Below are 18,953 nucleotides of genomic sequence, written 5' to 3'. Positions count from 1 at the left end.
GGTTCTACGCGCTTCATTCTGGAACCGCGCGACGGCTACGGTCGCAGGTTCGAATCCTGCCTCGGGCATGGATGTGTGTGATGTCCTTAGGTTAGTTAGGTTTAAGTAGTTCTAAGTCTAGGGGACTGATGACCACAGATGTTAAGTCCCATAGTGCTCATACCCATTTGAACCATTTGAAAAAGCATTCAGTCAATAAAGCGGATAAAACATTCTTCATAGCTTATGCATACCGCACGATTAAAGATTACCTGGAGGACTCAAAGTAGTGGGTAATAGTGAAAGGTGTTAACTGCAACACCCTGTCGCATTTCAATACATTATCACGGGTTACTGCTTTTGCAAGAAAGTCGTGAGTCTGGATCTATAGTGGTTAAGAGTAACGACTTGCTGACGTAGTTTTTTCATGTGGACAGAGGGGAGAACAGAAAGGAAACTTGGAACATACTTGAATGCTGGTGGACCAGGTATTGGTTATCGGAGCAGGCTGGAGCTATCGCAACAGACATAGCAGCATCTTCATGGCCCATAAGTCACCAGTGGGTGTTCATAGTGTGTGAGGCGATGAAGGGCAAAACTATGTTTCTATATTATTAGCTATTATAAATATTTGTGTTTAAACCATAGAAAATTGTATAATAGGAACCAAACAAATGGGGCAGTGCAGCTGTTACGCCACTGCCCTAATATTCGGGAGGGTGAGGCTCGGTCCGTCCAGCCGTCCCGATATGCGTTTTCCGTGGTTTTCCTAGATCACTTCAGGCAAATTCTAGGGATAGTTCTTTCATTAAGACCACGGCCGACTACCTTATAGAGCCTTATAGAGCCTTGTGCATATCTATATTTCATGTTACTGATTTTTATTGTATTACAGTGACAACTCATGTATCATTGTGCGATTACCCTTGGATGAAACAGGTAAATAAGGTAAATAAAATACAGTTAATAATAAGATTATCAGTTGTGGTCCCGTAGACGACGAGGTCATCAGGGACAGGCTGCCAGAGCGGATTACGGGAGGAAACTGACCGTGTCTTGTCCAAAGCAAAGACTCCGGCATTTGCTTTAAGTGATTTAGTGTAACCACGAAAAACTCTGGATGACCGGATGGAGATACGGACCGACGTCTTCGCCCACCGCCTCCGCCGTTTCGAATCCTGGTGGGGGACGAAATTTTCAGTGTCAGCGTTCCGCGGGCAACAGGAAGAGAAATTGTGTGAAGTTCCTTATCACAAGACTCTGCACAAGCGTCCTGGATTGTGGCACTGTTAATGTGTATTAATAACGAAAATAAATTTCCTATATGGGTCAGCCATAATTATGAATTAATAAAACCGTCTAGATTGCTTATAAAGTTCTTTACTTTTTACGCCATTTCGGGTATTGTCATCATACGATATCTGCAGCTAAGATTAAAGGAACATAAAGAGCGAAGGACGTTTGTTATGCAACATCATGCTGAAAAAGATAAAAAATTAAAAAAGTTCAAAAATTATTTTAAAAAGTTCAGATAAGAAATTAAATAGTCTGCAAGTTTTAAGTTTTTATTAAATGAACGTTTTTAAAACTATTTTTTAACTTTTTAAATTACTATCTTTGTACCTGTCGCACCTCACATTTCTTTAATATTAACTGCAGATATCTTATGACGGCAGTAGCTGAAACTGGGTAATAAATAAAGGAACCGATGAAGCGATCTAGACGATTTTACTCACAGAAAATATGTTAATAATGATCCGTCCATCGGCTGGGGACGTTAAGCTTGGCGTTGCAGCCATCTGAGAGTGGCATGTTGAGTGTTGGCACAGTTTCCGACGACTTTCTTTCTCTCGTCATAACGACACAATGGCGACATTAGTCTCTACAGGCAGTTACCTTCACTGAAGACATCTGGAAGAAGACCAGCTTGGATTTCAGGGAAATGTAGAAACACGTGAGGTATTAGTGAGCCTACTACTTGTCTTAAAAAGGGGATTGTACGAGTTTTAGAAGAAAAAATTTTTCGAAATGGTTGTTTGGAATACACTCTTTGAACTACTCAAGTTAACAGAGGCAAAATACAGGTAATGAAAAGACATCTCCGACATGGACAGAAGCCAAAGTGCAGTTATGGAGGAAATTGTGTGGGTAAAATTTGCAGAAAGAGAGATCAAGGCATGAGTAACAGGTTGAACTGGATGTAAGTTGCAGTAGCTATGCAAAGATGCACGGGTTAGACTAGATGAGAGAGCTGCATATAACTTGTCTCCGGACTGAAGACCTAAACAGCAAAAAGACACATCATACGTAAGGGTCAAAGATGTGTTGGTTAGAAAAGTTTGCTCCACACCGTGACCCAAATGGAGTAATAATAATAATAATAATAATAATAATAAAACTCCGTGATTAGTCTCAGAGTACCACGTGATTACCGACCAGGCGTCTTGTCACCCTCTGCCATATGATGTCATTTGGATGTGATATGGAGGGGCATGTAGTAACAGTTACACTCTTCATGGTGTTCTCAATTCTCCTGTCACAGCACTCTACGTCTGCTACCTAATTTCTTGTGTTACAAAAAAAAAAAAAAAGAAAAAAAAGTGCGAGAGATATCGAAAACTCATAAAGAACAACAGATATTGTTGTTCAAAATGTGTGTGAATTCCTGAGGGACCAAACTGCTGAGTTCATCGGTCCCTAGACTTACACACTACTTAAACTAACTTAATCTAACTTATGCTAAGAACAACACACACACCCATGCCCGAGGGAGGACTCGAACCTCCGGCGGGAGGGGCCTCGCAGTCCTTGGCATGGCGCCTTAAACCGCGCGGCCACTCCGCGTGGCAGATATTGTTGTTGATGGTTTCTGCCGTACGTCACTTTTCCCTTGTAAGATAGGGCTCATATCGATTGCTACAAGAGTGAACTACGAGTAAATTGTTTCGCATTATGTTTTGAGGAGTACTTGGCGCAAGTGAGACATACCTTCTCAGCCGTTCCCATCCTCAGTGGGGCTGTCATTGCGTTGGCCCAAAAACATCGCAGGCGGCGACGGCCTATGGCTGCGGTGTGTCCTGTAACGAGAATAAGAGCAAAGAATGACGCGAGACGTACCGTGGGAAAGAGTTTGCATAGGCTGTTCTTTTCCTAGGAAAACAGTGGGATCAAGAACACTGCATCGATGGTAAAACTCTGGAACAAGTGACGCATTTAAAACACCTCGTGTCCGTCACAAGCTGCAAAGAGTGTAAGGATGTAAGAGAAGCAAAACAAACATTTATCAGAGATTCCAATATTTTAGTTTCAGTCAGGCCCACAGATATCACACATTGTCTGAATGATGACATTCTGCCATTATGACTGTTAGTGGTTGCATTAAAACATCGCTATACAGTTTCGTTTTATCCAGTATACTCTAATAATATAACTGACGATTCTATGCCAGGACATTTAATCAATATAAAAGAAATAGAACTTCGCACTCAAATCCTAAAATCTAAATACAAGAAAATCATATTAAATATTTAGGCGAATATATAACATATCCACAGAACGAAATTACACAGAACAATGTACACACACACGCCATTTTTATTTACTGTTCATTCGTAACTACTTCGAAGCGAACTGAAAATTTATAATTTTTTTCATGTAAGGCGATGGCTTTTGCCACCACTTTGTACGGGGCAGAATGTTGGGGAAGAAGAAAGAAATCGAGGGCTTAAGGTACTGTTGACATCGTGGTTATTAGAATCAGAGCCGAGGTTCGTAATATTTGAAGGATGGAGAAGGAAATGGAGTGTGCCATTTCAAAGGAACCATCCCGGCATTTGCCTGGAGCGCTTTGGTGAAATCACGGAAAACGTAAATCTGAATAGAAGGCGCCGATTTGGAGTGTTGTCCTCCCGATTGCGAGTCCAGTCCACTTCGAAAGTTGGGTTCCAAGAAGGAAAGATCTTAGGCAACTGGAAACATCAGAAATTAATTTCCTCCGACTTATAAAGCGTTGCAGCAGAGAAAATAAAATCATAAAAATTTACGTAAGGGATAGCATTAGCTCTGAAATATTTAATAGAGAAAGGTGCACAAAACAGAAAAAACGAGTGGAGCGTTGCCGGAGATCAGGATCTCGAAGTAAGCCTTTGCGGAGGAATACGGTGGAACTCGAGGGTACAGGCTTATCTTAGCCCAAACCTATCAGGCCACAAGTATAAGAAGAAGAAGAAATTTAAATATTAACTAGACGTATCTTGTGCTTGGATTCCATCTATCAAACATAACTAATATTTTGTGCAAGTGGAGTTCATAACGGAGAAAGATACACCAGGTTTGCAAGTCATTAGTTTGTTTTGTCTATGATTCAGAGTTCTTTTATTACGGTATATCGATGATTTTTACTTCAAACTACAACTGAATGAGAGTCAGAGTGGATTTCAAAGCTTGTGCTTTATCGTAATGTGTTACTTTATATCTTTTAATTTACCTGCAAAAATCAGTGTTGTTTTCTACCAAAAAATTTTTACGCTTTAAATTTTCGTTTATTTATTCTCTATTTTGACGTTCAGCAACTTGAGAACTAAGCCAGTTAATGATACTACATTGAACCAGACAAGCAAAAAACAATTAGATTTAGTACCAATAACTGCCATAAATGAATATTAGGTATATCAAATTATATTCCAGAGACATAACAAGTCTCAAGTTTATCTATGATAGTGCATACAGGCCGAAGGAATGAATCGAAATTTTTACCAAGGCCCAGGTTCGGACCATTGCTTCGGCCTGTATTCATTATCATAAATGTTAGACGTTGTACAGGGTGTCCCACGAGCAATAGTCAATATTCAGGGATATGACAGAAAAGATTATTCGGAGCAAAATCGTGTAGTAAACATTGTCTCTAGAATGCCCATCTTAACCCTAACGTCCCAGGTGCAGTCTCACAGACCGCTATCGTTTATTGTTACTCTCTTGCAAATGAGTAGGGTTGGTGTAGGTGATTACAGCATTGTCTAGTTGTTGTTTCCATAAGCTGCAGTACTTTCCTTTGTCAGTAGACACTTGAAAGTGGCGTGGATCGATGCTATCACTGCTTCATTCGTGCTAGTACTTTGCTTGATGGGCTCAGTAGCCAGGTCTTCGTCTACTGTTCGTGTTACAGACTCTGACTTCGAGGGTACTGTTTTAAATAGAATGAGAACAGTTTATGAAGTGATGTTGGATCAGATAGTGACAACGCAACTGAAAATGAACATAATTCAAAATCTGGACAGTGTGAAAGCGAAGGCAAATTTGTTTTGCCACTTGCGCATTCCTTGAATTAAACAAGTGATCAGAGTGATGAAGAGAGAAGCGTAGAGACTGAATTCTTTGCTAAACATTCTGCTAGGAACATATTTGGTCGAAACAAATATGGCTGGTCGTCAAAGCCTCTACTGAAGCGATCTCGTGTTCGGCAACAGTACGTCATCCGTTTGCCAACAGTGCTACCACCTGATCAGGTAGGTAATAACCCAGATCTTCGCACTATTTGGAATTTGCTTATGACTGACGATATTTTGAGTATCACACTGAAATGGACTAATGGAAAAATAAACAAATAAAAGCCTGAAAATAGTCCACATGTTTCTTATGAAGCCGATTTATGTGAAATAAAAGCATTTTCGGTTTACTGTTTTATTCAGCTCATTTCAAATCCAGCAGAGAAGATTAAAAATCATGTTATGCCACAGATGGTACTGCACGTGATATATTTAGATTCTCTATAGCCAAAAAACCGTTTTCGTATACTCCTAACATGCTTGAGATTCGAAGACCCTGAAACCCGTTTTGAAGGTAAGCAAAACGATCCTTTGGCTCCAGTGTCAGAAATTATTACAAAATTTATAGACAACTGTCAAATGTTGCACAGTATGGAAGAATGAGTATGTTGGTATTATTTCGTAGCAAATGAAGATTCAAAATTTCATTCCAAACAAACCATGCAAGCATGGCTTGAAAGTTATGTGCCTCACTGATGCTAGCACTGGTTGTCTGTTTAATGCAATGTTTATACAGGAAAGGATCCAGAGGGGAAAAAATCTAAGCGCCGTGGAAGAAAAGTTCCACAACCCAACTCAGGCTATTAGTAGTTACAGCACTTGAACAGACTAACCGCTGTATTACTGCAGACAACTGGTTTAGCTCTATCAAGTTAGCAGCACAAGTCTCAGATAAAGAGGACTAACGGACATTGGAAAGTTAAATAAAAAAATAAAAGATAAATACCAGAAGAATTATTATGTGTGAGAAGCAAGGAAATCGGTTCTGCAATGTATGCTTCCACACATGATTTAACTCTAGTTTCATTTGTGCCGAAAAAGGGTAGGGTAGTGATTCTAATCTCGTCTGCGCAACATGATGAATACAAAGATCACCATGCAGGTAAACCAGAAATAATTTCGTACTACAATCACACTAAACGTGATGTACATGCTCTACATGAGAAGTGTGCCAAGTATTCAACTGCACGACGTACCCAGCGATGGCACTGCTTTTCAGAGTATTGAACATAAGTGTGGCGAATGCCTTTATCCTTCCTCCAAAGATACTACTCAGATCAGCCGCTTTAATTTTTTTTTTTTTAAGAAGTCTTCATACACATAGGTGACAGCAGAGATGGAAAAGCGTCTCAACAACTCTTACATACCTCGTGAACTTCGTGCATCCATTCCACTTGTGACCCAAAAAGGAAGAGGATGACTTCTTATTCCTAAGGATATTTTCGTTCTGTCGTTGCAATACCAAGAAAATGCGTGTTTTCTTCACCAGACGCGTTTCGTTTCATTGAGATAAAGCATCATCAGTGGTCCGTAATTAAAGATATTTATAACTAATTTGTATTTAAGGTCGAAAAACAGTTCGTTAACGTTATATCGCCTTTTACTCATTAAGTAAAAAGCAACATATTGTTAACGAACTGTTTTTTAATCTTGAAAACAAATTTGACTGTAAATATCTCTAATTACAGACACTAATGGTGCTTTAGCTCAATAAAGCGAAACGCGTCTGGTGAAAAACACCATTTCCTTGTAGTTACAACGACAGAACGAAAATAGCCCTAGGAGTTCCTAAAACAACTATGGACAATTCAAAGACTTCTTACGTTGGCCATCGTTGCAAGAAGGCAATCTGCCTTGAAAGCTCTACAAAAATTTGAAGAGCCTGCAAAGAAAACTTCTGAGAACGAAACTAAAAACGACAAAAGTAGTAGTGTAATTTTTATTTTCTAATATTGTATGGGAGTTTCTTATTTTTTTATCATTACATGCATAATAAACAAAATATAGCAGAAAGTAAAATCTGGAGAACGGCGTATCTGAGATTTTAAAGCTTTAACATTATCATGTAAGGTTATGTTCATTTTGTTCAATTTTCTATTTAAATACGTATTCTTTTCTTAAAAATAAACTTTAAATTTATTTTAATATATTTTCTGTGTGGTATTAATGTAACATTTCATAAAAAAAGCTGAATTTTCTCACTGATATTTCTGAAAGCAATTTTTATGCCGATTTAAGCATAGCGCTCTGTCAGACCGCATCTGTGACAGTGTGTGACATAAAATGACCAGGGAAGCTAACGGTTAACAGCTATGAGCGTTTCTTCATCTTTGCTGCTGTGAAACACGTTTACTAAACAAGTGTTCATAGCTCTTAAGATATACATTTTACGGTCCATGTTTACTAGACAACTTTTTCTTTTTCTTTTTTTTTTTTAAATTCCTCCCAAAATAAAGCAAAGAGCTCGCAGGAGAAGAGATCTGTTTCACAGCATCGAAGGTGAAGAAGTGGTCGTAGCTCTTAAAATAAGGATATGCATTCTAGAGCCCATGTTTTCTAGACCTGTTTCGAATGATCGTTCCTGGCCTATCCCTGGATATTCACCACTCCTGGGACAGCCTATATACAAAGGTTAACAACTTTTCCTTCTCAGTGTTTCTCCGTCGTACAGGGTTTGCAGTTCCCGTGATGTGTAAAATTTGTTTTATTCTAACTTTTTGGCCGTATGTGCTTCCTGACGCCACAGTCGTCAAAAAAACTAAGGGAGGAAAGCCGTGTGCGCCATCTGTCTGTTTATCGTCTGAACTTTTTTCTGTGTGCTATCGTATTTTAGCCTTTCGTGTATCGAATTTTCATCTTCTAAACGCCAGGCCTTGTTGCCACATCCATATTTGTCTCTCCTCAAATAGAGACGACTGCATGATTGCGGTTGTTGCTTAGATAAAGATAGATCTCTGTACACCTCGGTTCTGGGATCTGCTAGAATAACTTTACATTAGTAAGAAAAGAGACATTCAGTGTTTTAAAGGTTAACAACCATTTTTTTTCATGAGATTCAGTCTTAAAACAAAAGAACAACACGTTATTTAAATATCTCAATGAACTACTGTCGCAATCAGATAAACTGTTGTATTTCATCGCCAGCTTATTAAATGAACGGAAATTGCCAAATTCAATCAGTTCCTGATTATTGATGTTATAAGGTTGCACCATGTTTAAAATTATGGAACCACGGAATGCTTGCACTATTACGTCGAATGCATCCACAGAACTAACCTTTCTCTTTACTACCTATTGACCATTCGCTTTGCCAACTGGTATAGGATGTTTTCCCTGCTTAATTTCAGAAGCAATAGAGGATGTGTACAAATGTAGAAGCGTTCAACGTACGCTTGTGCTACATACGTAATTTAGTACATGATGATGGAATATATGCTCTGAAATACATAGGGATTAACTACGATGCATAAGACGGCTCGTAGCTTTTTCTTTTAAACTGTCATGACTGAATATCTTGCTTTGAGAAATATTCACGATAACAGACGTAGTTGCATATAAGATAGCAAATCGAACGCGGACGTGACATATAAGAGGAAAATGTGCTTAGTTTTTTCAGTGAACCCATCTACAGTTTTTTATTCCAGTATTTTTATCACGCTTTAAGCGTTACAGTCGTCGACGCTGGTTCTCCGGTATTATTTTCTATTTATTCATTGTATTTATATTGGCCTCTAGCTGCCCAGCTACTAACCCGGGCGTTCGTTCCTTAGTAAGGCGAAAAGTAATCTCGGGGAAAGCCACTGCCGATAAGGCAGGCGCTAGTTGGAACGCCGCGCGCGCACAACCACACACACACACGCGCGCGCGCGCGCATAGTTCCTGTGGAGCTGCAGGCTTGTTAATGCCCCACGTTGCGCTGTCGCCTTTTGTGTGCTTGCACGCTGTCGGCGAGTTCGACGACAGGAGACAAAGCAAGAATATTTGACAAAGCAACACGAGGCGAGCCCGATGAGCACAGAAATGTCGAAGAGACTAGCTGCGTAGCAGCTGAGCGCGGAGGGACATGATGCCCCAAATGTATCAAGGACGTCATTTACGAATTCCACGAGTGAAGCGTCTGCAGATGAGACTCGCCTTTCAGATTTTTACGCCGGCCGCCGAGGCCGAGAGGTTATAGGCGCTTCAGTCCGGAACCGCGCTGCTGCTTCGGTCGCAGGTTCGAATCCTGCCTCGGGCATGGATGTGTGTGATGTCCTTAGGTTAGTTAGGTTTAAGTAGTTCTAAGTTCTAGGGGACTGATGACCTCAGACGTTAAGTCCCATAGTGCTCAGAGCCATTTGAGCCAGATTTTTACAAACAACGCTACATTGTACGATTGACGTGTGAGATAACTGTTGCTTTAAAATTTGACATCTATAGTTGTTAAAAACAATGGCTATTAGAAACTGACGTAGTAATTTTTTTTACAGTGGCCTTGTAAATGAAACAGCATTGATGAACAATTGGATACTCAAGTGAAAGTTTCCGACGGATGATTTTTCACGATTTATGTAAAGACCTAACTCAACAGTAACGCCTCGAATCGCTTCATTCGGTTTCCAAGGAAAAAACCGTTTGTAGTTGGTTTGCATAGCTGCGTAGTGGTCGTACTTATGTCAGAGATATATTTTGGAAAGATCGAGTAAAATCGATTGCCGTTCCTAAGATCATCGAAACTGTGCGCAACATGACTGAATGGGAGTGATCTCGGACAAATTCGTCCGAGGACATGCAAATTCCTCGCTACGAGGCAGAAACTAAGCAGCAATCAACTGTTTGGATGTTGCAAGATGAACAGTGTAATAGGTTTAAGCTACGTGAGTTCATATGTTTTTGGATTGAGTCCGCCTTTTGCAAAATACAGTTTTGTTTTTTATCCCCAAAAATGTTTCACTGCAGTTGCAGCATCGTCAGTGGGCTTTTATTTTATGGTTGTTAAAGATAAAGAATGTTCCTTACTGTTTGTATACATGTAAATATTACTTTTTAAAATCGTAATTACTGATTTTTGAATAAACACATAAAATTATGAATTCAAACCTTTTTACCACATGGTGTGGTTTTCCTGAGGTATTGTGTTTTTACAGTGGCTGTTTTCTTTCACAGTTTGTCATCTGCAACATATAATACATCAGGAAAACTGTTTGTGTAATTTAAATATTAGTTTCGAAAATCATAATTACAGATTTTTGAAGAAACACATAAAATTATGAATTCATACTTTTTTCCATGTGGTGTGGTTTTCCTGATGTATTACGTTTTTACAGTGACTGTTTTCGTTCACAGTTTGTCATCTGCAACACGTAATACATCAGGAAAACTACACCATGTGGAAAAAAGTATGAATTCATAATTTTATATGTTTCTTCAAAAATCTGTAATTACGATTTTAAAAACTAATATTTACATTAATACAAACAGGAAACAACATTCTTTATCTTTAACAGTCATAAAATAAGAGCCCACTGATGATGCTGCAAATGCAGTGAAACATTTTTGGGGATAAAAAACAAAATTGTGTTTTGCTAAAGGCGGATCCCATCTAAAAACATATACACTCCTGGAAATGGAAAAAAGAACACATTGACACCGGTGTGTCAGACCCACCATACTTGCTCCGGACACTGCGAGAGGGCTGTACAAGCAATGATCACACGCACGGCACAGCGGACACACCAGGAACCGCGGTGTTGGCCGTCGAATGGCGCTAGCTGCGCAGCATTTGTGCACCGCCGCCGTCAGTGTCAGCCAGTTTGCCGTGGCATACGGAGCTCCATCGCAGTCTTTAACACTGGTAGCATGCCGCGACAGCGTGGACGTGAACCGTATGTGCAGTTGACGGACTTTGAGCGAGGGCGTATAGTGGGCATGCGGGAGGCCGGGTGGACGTACCGCCGAATTGCTCAACACGTGGGGCGTGAGGTCTCCACAGTACATCGATGTTGTCGCCAGTGGTCGGCGGAAGGTGCACGTGCCCGTCGACCTGGGACCGGACCGCAGCGACGCACGGATGCACGCCAAGACCGTAGGATCCTACGCAGTGCCGTAGGGGACCGCACCGCCACTTCCCAGCAAATTAGGGACACTGTTGCTCCTGGGGTATCGGCGACGACCATTCGCAACCGTCTCCATGAAGCTGGGCTACGGTCCCGCACACCGTTAGGCCGTCTTCCGCTCACGCCCCAACATCGTGCAGCCCGCCTCCAGTGGTGTCGCGACAGGCGTGAATGGAGAGACGAATGGAGACGTGTCGTCTTCAGCGATGAGAGTCGCTTCTGCCTTGGTGCCAATGATGGTCGTATGCATGTTTGGCGCCGTGCAGGTGAGCGCCACAATCAGGACTGCATACGACCGAGGCACACAGGGCCAACACCCGGCATCATGGTGTGGGGAGTGATCTCCTACACTGGCCGTACACCACTGGTGATCGTCGAGGGGACACTGAATAGTGCACGGTACATCCAAACCGTCATCCAACCCATCGTTCTACCATTCCTAGACCGGCAAGGGAACTTGCTGTTCCAACAGGACAATGCACGTCCGCATGTATCCCGTGCCACCCAATGTGCTCTAGAAGGTGTAAGTCAACTACCCTGGCCAGCAAGATCTCCGGATCTGTCCCCAATTGAGCATGTTTGGGACTGGATGAAGCGTCGTCTCACGCGGTCTGCACGTCCAGCACGAACGCTGGTCCAACTGAGGCGCCAGGTGGAAATGGCATGGCAAGCCGTTCCACAGGACTACATCCAGCATCTCTACGATCGTCTCCATGGGAGAATAGCAGCCTGCATTGCTGCGAAAGGTGGATATACACTGTACTAGTGCCGACATTGTGCATGCTCTGTTGCCTGTGTCTATGTGCCTGTGGTTCTGTCAGTGTGATCATGTGATGTATCTGACCCCAGGAATGTGTCAATAAAGTTTCCCCTTCCTAGGACAATGAATTCACGGTGTTCTTATTTCAATTTCCAGGAGTGTATATTGTTAAAGCAAACACGGAAAAAAGAGCTTCAGTCCCAAGATGACTAGTACGTGAGTTTGTTTCCACAGGTATCGGGCTCTTGATTTTAAGTGGATGCGAGGTATCGATTAGTTCAGTTTAGAATTTTCTTATCAAAGATTCATACTAAATTATTACATTTTTACCTTTGGGGCAGGATTACGTAAATAACAACAGTGTGTCTGAGCATACCGCATAAAGAAACATCTATTAGTAATGTTTTTATTTTTTTCTGATTACAATACTTAATGAAAAAATATATGAAAATAATAAAAAATGTCGTGTGACTAGGGCCTCCCGTCGGGTAGACCATTCGCCGGGTGCAAGTATTTTGATTTGACTCCACTTCGGCGACTTGCGCGTCAATGGGGATGAAATGATGATGATTAGGTCAACACAACACCCAGTCCCTGAACGGAGAAAATCTCCGATCCAGCCGGAATCGAACCCGGGCCCTTAGGATTGACATTCTGTCGCGCTGACCTCTCACCTATCGGGGACGGACAGGAAAATAATAATTTATAAAATGAATTTTCATAACCTTAAATCATTACAATAATTAAAATGGTTACCGTTTGTTAACTTATGCAAAACTTTATATTCCATTTCCCCCGTATGTAAAATATCTGTTTTTACTTTGTGTCTGGAGTTTCGGCAGTACATGTAGTTAGAACGCAGTAGCTGTTGTTCGTTGAGTAGCATATAAGACAGCGTTAATGAGGCTAGCAGTGAGATAAATGGTGGTTGAGCAAACGGAAAGGAAAGAATTATTTTCAATATTAGAAAATGTTAATATGTAAGCATTACTAAAACTGAATGTTGGATTCAATTGAAAAATAATTAATTCCACATGTCGCGTACAAAATAAAATCCAGGACTTTCTCCAAACAATGGAATGACTGCGAACAATAATAGTCGTGAGTATCGATCCTTAAAAATAAGTAAGATGAATGTTTGTTTCGTTTCCTGCTCTTGCTTAATTTTAAATAGGACATTGAAATGAACTTCCAAGTTTTTTGGAGTAAAGCAGACACCAACAAAAGTTTTTCGTTCGTGGAGCTCCGCCAAGAAATGATCGATCGTTCCTTTGGTTTCTGTGCAACATGCCGGCCATTGCTTTACAGGATCGAAGAACAGTTATTGCTAAAATATTAGTTTACTACAAGACTTCGATGGCGCCGGAACAAACAATCGAAAAGTCGCGTAATTCTTTATGACAGCATTTCTAGCTATCAAACAGCACATCAAAGGTTATTATTTGAGGAAGAGAAACCTCGAATTAATGTCACACTGCCCAGATTCAGCTGATTTACTACCAAACTACTGGGTGGTTATAACTAAAGGGTAACTACTCACGGTGGTGCTGTGTAGGCTGTAATTATCGCATGGCAACGAAATTTGGTAGATATGCTAGTGTGTTTATGCTGATAAAAATATTTCCAATTTTAGCCACAAGGTGAAAATCTGTCGCTGTATAATTCTCTATTACGTCTTCGGTGCTGATACTGAACAAACTGTGTAAGCGGCGGTTAATAAAAAAATCAACATTATGCCTTTCTCACTTGTTTGACCTTTTCTGCCCACGTCCCGTTACTAATACATTACATATGGAACGATTTATAACCGTCTTTCATGCATTCACAGCGCCAGATTTACATCTGGTTGTCAACACTGACACTAATTTTTTTCCAACGTTAACTGGTCCCGCATTAACGCATTAGAATATCCACCAAGTTTCGTTGTCATACGATAGACGTCTGTGAGTAGTTGCACTTTAATTATAGCCATCCGGCATTTCTTTATGTTCCTTTATGCCGAAAAAATTCATAGAGAAAGATTTTTGTCACCTCGAGAAGCGGCTGAAACACTTCAAAACATATTTTCGAGGCACCAACATTAGACTGGGAAAAAGTGTTTCGAGAACTGTTTCGAAAGAACATAAAGGTGTATAAATTTTAAAGCCGATTATTATGAGAAACATTTACAATCCGTGATACTAAAAGAATGTTTTCCTTCCATTGCTTTCGTGAAAAACGCGGCTCTTGGGTTAATTGCGTGGAAAGGGCTGAAAGCACAACGGAAGTGGGGAAAAAACAAGAAGACAGAAGGCCATGCTCAGTCGTAAACCGCTTCCTGTGTGAAGCTGAGAAAGGGACACCCTTACTTAGGTTGCAGGTGCGACGCCAGAGATCCTCGCATTCGTCTTCCTCTGTTAAGTGGTCTACAGAGTTCCTTTCACTTTTACAGCAACTCGCAGATTTGCAGTGCCACGTTTCCGTGGTGAAATGTGGAGTTTGATTGGGAAATGTGATGTCACATTATCTTAATGTTACACAGTAGTATAGTGATTCACTTCTTTAATTTATTGCGGCACTGGACAACAGTTACTGTAGGTTGCTAGACGTGTCAAAGAAACTGACTCACTAAACGCAGGTGATGCAACCGAAACCTGTTTGGCGAAACAAAATGAAGGTTAGTTAGCAGCCGGTTGCTGCCATTCCTATGTTACACTTTCTAGAAATATACGGGGACACCATATTCATTGCGGCTGAAATGATGGCCATTGTAGGAACATATTGTGTGAGCCTCTGCTCTGGGGAAACATTGTCTTGGTGACAGAGAACATAAAAGGAATAGTCTGTCTAAGGCTGGGGTGTCTGCAGACATGTCTTTGCTGATTATCGGGGCTCAGGTCGAAGCGGGACTCATCACTGAAGATAATTGTACTCCAGTCACTGAGATTCCAGGCCGAAGACGTGTCTGGAGATGCCCTGAACAGAGATGGGATACCATCCAAACTGTCGCCAGCCATACGGCCATTTCTTTCCGTAGCAGGATCCCATTTCTTGTCGTCCGCGGCACCCTTACAGCTCAGAGGAACGTAGACGATATTTAAGATAATGATCGAAGCAGGAGAAATGAATTAAAATTTGTACTGCGGCCGGGACTCGAACCCGGGTCTTCTCGCTTCCTAAACAGAAATGCTAACCATTACACCACCACTCGAAGAACTATCTAAGCTGAATGCCCTCCCCAACACAAACTTCAATTCATTGTTCCCTTACATATTGTCACTACTACCAGGGCTCTCCGATATTGGCAACCACCACAGCATTGAACGTAATGGGACGTCCTTGTACCGTTGGTGATCTTATAATTAAATGTTTCCCTGAGACATTTAAGTCTCTTTTTATTATCTACGATAACGATAGAAGCAGACGAAATGAATTAAAATCCGTGCTGCTGCCGGGAATCGAACGCGTGTCTTCTTGCTCGCTACGGAGAAATGCTAACCATTACACCACCACACTCCGAAAGTGAATATTGCCGCACGCACTACCTAAGCTGAGTGCCCTCCCCAACACAAATGTCAATTCACTTTTCCGTTATGTATTGCCACTATTGACAGGGCTCTCCGATATTGGCAAGCACCCCAGCTTTGGACGTAATGGGACGTTGTTGTACCATTGGTGATCTTATAGATATTATAATTGAACGTTTCCCTGAGACATTTAACCCCCTTTTTTGTTATTATCTACATGGTGGTGTAATGGTTAGCATTTCTGCCTAGCAAGCAAGAAGACCCCCATTCGAGTCCCGGCCACAGCACAAATTTTAATTCATTTCGTCTGCTTCGATCATTATCGTAGATAATAAAAAGAGACTTAGATGTAACAGGGAAACATTTAATTATAAGATCTAGTAGACGATATTCTACGCCCCGTTTATTGGCCATCATGGCAAGCCATCTTCGGCTTACATTTCACCAAGGTAATGCCCACCGGCACACGACGAGAGTTTCTACTGCGTACTTGCCAAACCCTACCTCCGCCAGCAAGGCTGCCAGATCTCTTCCCCAATTGCGAACATATGGGTCACTATAAGCAGGGCCCTCCAACCTGCTGAAGATTTTGACGAGTTCCGTTCGACATCCCTCAGGAGGACATCCAACAATTCTGTCAATCAATGCCAAGCCGAATAATTGCTTGTATAAGAGCCAGAGGTGGATCAACGCGTTATTGACTTTTTGGATGTTTGAAGCTGTTTCTCATGTATAAATCATCCATTTTTTCTAAAATTGTAGTAATTAGTCTGTCTGTACACATATATCACATCTACCGACTTCTGTCCCATTCGGATAATTCGTTCGTAGTGCGTCGTTGCTTTTTTTTATTTCATTATTATTTTTCTGTTTGTGTTGGAGTGTACATTGCGTGATGAAGTGCTTCAAAAATTGCAAGAAGTCGTCGAGGGTACTGAAGAGAGCGATAAGGGGGTCTACATCCGTACTCAGCTAACCATTGTGAAGTGCATGGCAGAGGGTAATCACTCACTATCTAACACACGGCCGGCCGGAGTGGCCGGCGCTACAGTCTGGAACCGCGCGACCGCTAAGGTCGCAGGTTCGAATCCTGCCTCGGGCATGGATGTGTGTGATGTCCTTAGGTTAGTTAGGTTTAAGTAGTTCTAAGTTCTAGGGGACTGATGACCTTAGAAGTTAAGTCCCATAGTGCTCCGAGCCATCTAACACACGTTAGGATTCATTCCTGTTCCACTCGCGTATGGAGTGTGTTATGATGACGACGAACGAATCGTCGCCAGCGTGAATTACTGGTGGCCAATGCTAAATAGAAACACATATGTGTCGCCTGGCCACCAAGAGCTGTTGCAGGACGATTTGATTCACGGCTCCAGTTATATGGCTCCTTCCGTGAATACCGATTTTACGGCTATGACGAGTGGGGCCTGAAGATGGCATCAATGTAATGCCGAAACTGGTAGCACATATAATTTCATAAAACACACTAAATGTCTACAATACATACGTCTGTTGGTAAATTATTGCATCAAGAAGTAAAATAATTAAAAGTCGTTGGAAAAAAATAATGTATTGTAGTTAACTGGTGCTACAACAGTCTTCATAGTGAGGAGGAATATAATTACAAACAGAGAGCTATAGAGGAATCACATGGGCCATACTGTAACTAAGCGGCTTGTTAGAGGTTGCTTCCTATCATCTGAAGGCTATACTGCTTTCCTACTTGACGTCCCAAGCAAAAATGGCCGAGCGCACGCTAGAGACTTGCAAGCCGCGGAGCGGCGCTAGTCTCGATTCGCAGGTCCAGCGATACTAGTACGGACCGCGGTCGATAACTGCAACCCCTAACTAGTGTGGTATTGAACGTTGATACCACAAAGTGCATAAAAACCGAATGCTTATACGCCTCTGTGTGCGGTAATATTAGTGTAATGTTCTCTTCGCACTCCTTACAGGAGTGAAACGTTGGAGAATCTTTTGGTATAGACATCATCTTCGTCGACCGCACCCGGCTCGCCGTGCGTAACTCGCAGTTAAGCGAGAGAAGGCGCTTTTAAGCGTTCCACCAGCGCGCGCCGGGAGAAAGTAGGGCTGTTGATAAAATATCGATATATCGATGTATTTCCAAAAGTATATCTATAAATACGGGCGATACTTCTTCCCCCGATATATCGATACAGCGATGACAAAATACCAATATCGAATGCCGATACTTTTACTTTAAATTACATATTTTTTTCGCAATTTTCGGTAAATATTTCAAATTGTTCTCTAGAAATTGTAGTAGAACATAATTTTACTTTCACTGTGTGAAGGAGTCTTACTACTTTTTGAGCTTTCATCACGTCCACTTTTTCTCTATGTGTGAAGCAAGTATAGGTGGCACAACAAGGAAGTCCGATTGCATTGGGTGGTGGCAACGTGACTGGAATAATAAGATTTCCGACACGAAGAAATAGCACATCAGTTGCGTTAAAAACAGTTTCTAGCGCAACTAGTGTGCTATTTTTTCTCATCGGCATTCTTTAAAAACCGGTGCTGAAAAAGATGAACGAAAACGTAAATGACAAGGCTGCAGTGGGCGGAGACGTGTGAGGGCAAATGCTGAAGTAATCGGCGATCGGCGCTACCAACAAAAACTGCAAAGTTTAACTTCACCACACTATTTTGACACTACAGATGCTACATCGCTGGCGTTTGCAGAAAAGAAGAACAGACAAGACCACATGAAGTGTTCCGAACAAATGCGACACGTGACGAAACCGAACGACGGACCCATCGGACACCTTTTATTGTGCCACTTACATGTAGTTACCATTGTTAGAAAAGTGGTTATCGCCAAAATTGAGCTTGCATCGTTTCCCTTTCAATTCTCGCTCTAATGGGGACAAACAGGCTTCTAGCTTGTTGATGTGCAAAATATCTAATAATAAATCAATACTTAAATGTACAGCTCTAAAACCGGCAGTGTATTTATAATGTGAAGCCAATATTTTTGTAGGCCGGTCCGTCGATAATTTTCCCGTCGATATGTCGTTTATCGCTATTTCTTCGATATCTCGTCGACGTATAATGATAACTTTTAAACATCGATGTAACGGATTGCCGATATTTTTAAAAACATCGACAGTCCTAGTGAGCATCGCCCTACAGTCGCTCGCTCTTCTCCGTCGGTTGGTGCCACGCACACACGCCACCAGAGGACCGTAAATTGACACGACCTCGCTCTTGAGAGCCCTGTCCGGCCGGCACGTCTTTTTAAGCAGCCACAATTCAGAGTGTTGCCCAGATT

At 41.5% G+C, this 18,953-nt stretch overlaps 1 protein-coding gene across 1 annotated transcript in view; it reads right to left on the bottom strand.

The window, feature by feature from the left end:
• The window catches only part of LOC126106589 (uncharacterized), a 486,316-nt gene that overhangs the window by 462,493 nt on the left and 4,870 nt on the right, over window positions 1-18,953 (bottom strand). Inside the window, exon 2 of the mRNA XM_049913291.1 lies at window positions 2,968-3,056. Coding sequence (XP_049769248.1) covers window positions 2,968-3,003 — 36 coding nt within the window. The 5' untranslated portion in view covers window positions 3,004-3,056. The remainder of the gene's footprint in view (window positions 1-2,967; window positions 3,057-18,953) is intronic.

The sequence above is a fragment of the Schistocerca cancellata genome, chromosome 1 (genome assembly GCF_023864275.1).
Source record: "Schistocerca cancellata isolate TAMUIC-IGC-003103 chromosome 1, iqSchCanc2.1, whole genome shotgun sequence".
Classification (NCBI taxonomy): Eukaryota; Metazoa; Arthropoda; class Insecta; order Orthoptera; family Acrididae; genus Schistocerca; species Schistocerca cancellata.
This window is presented reverse-complemented; position numbering and strand designations above follow the sequence as displayed.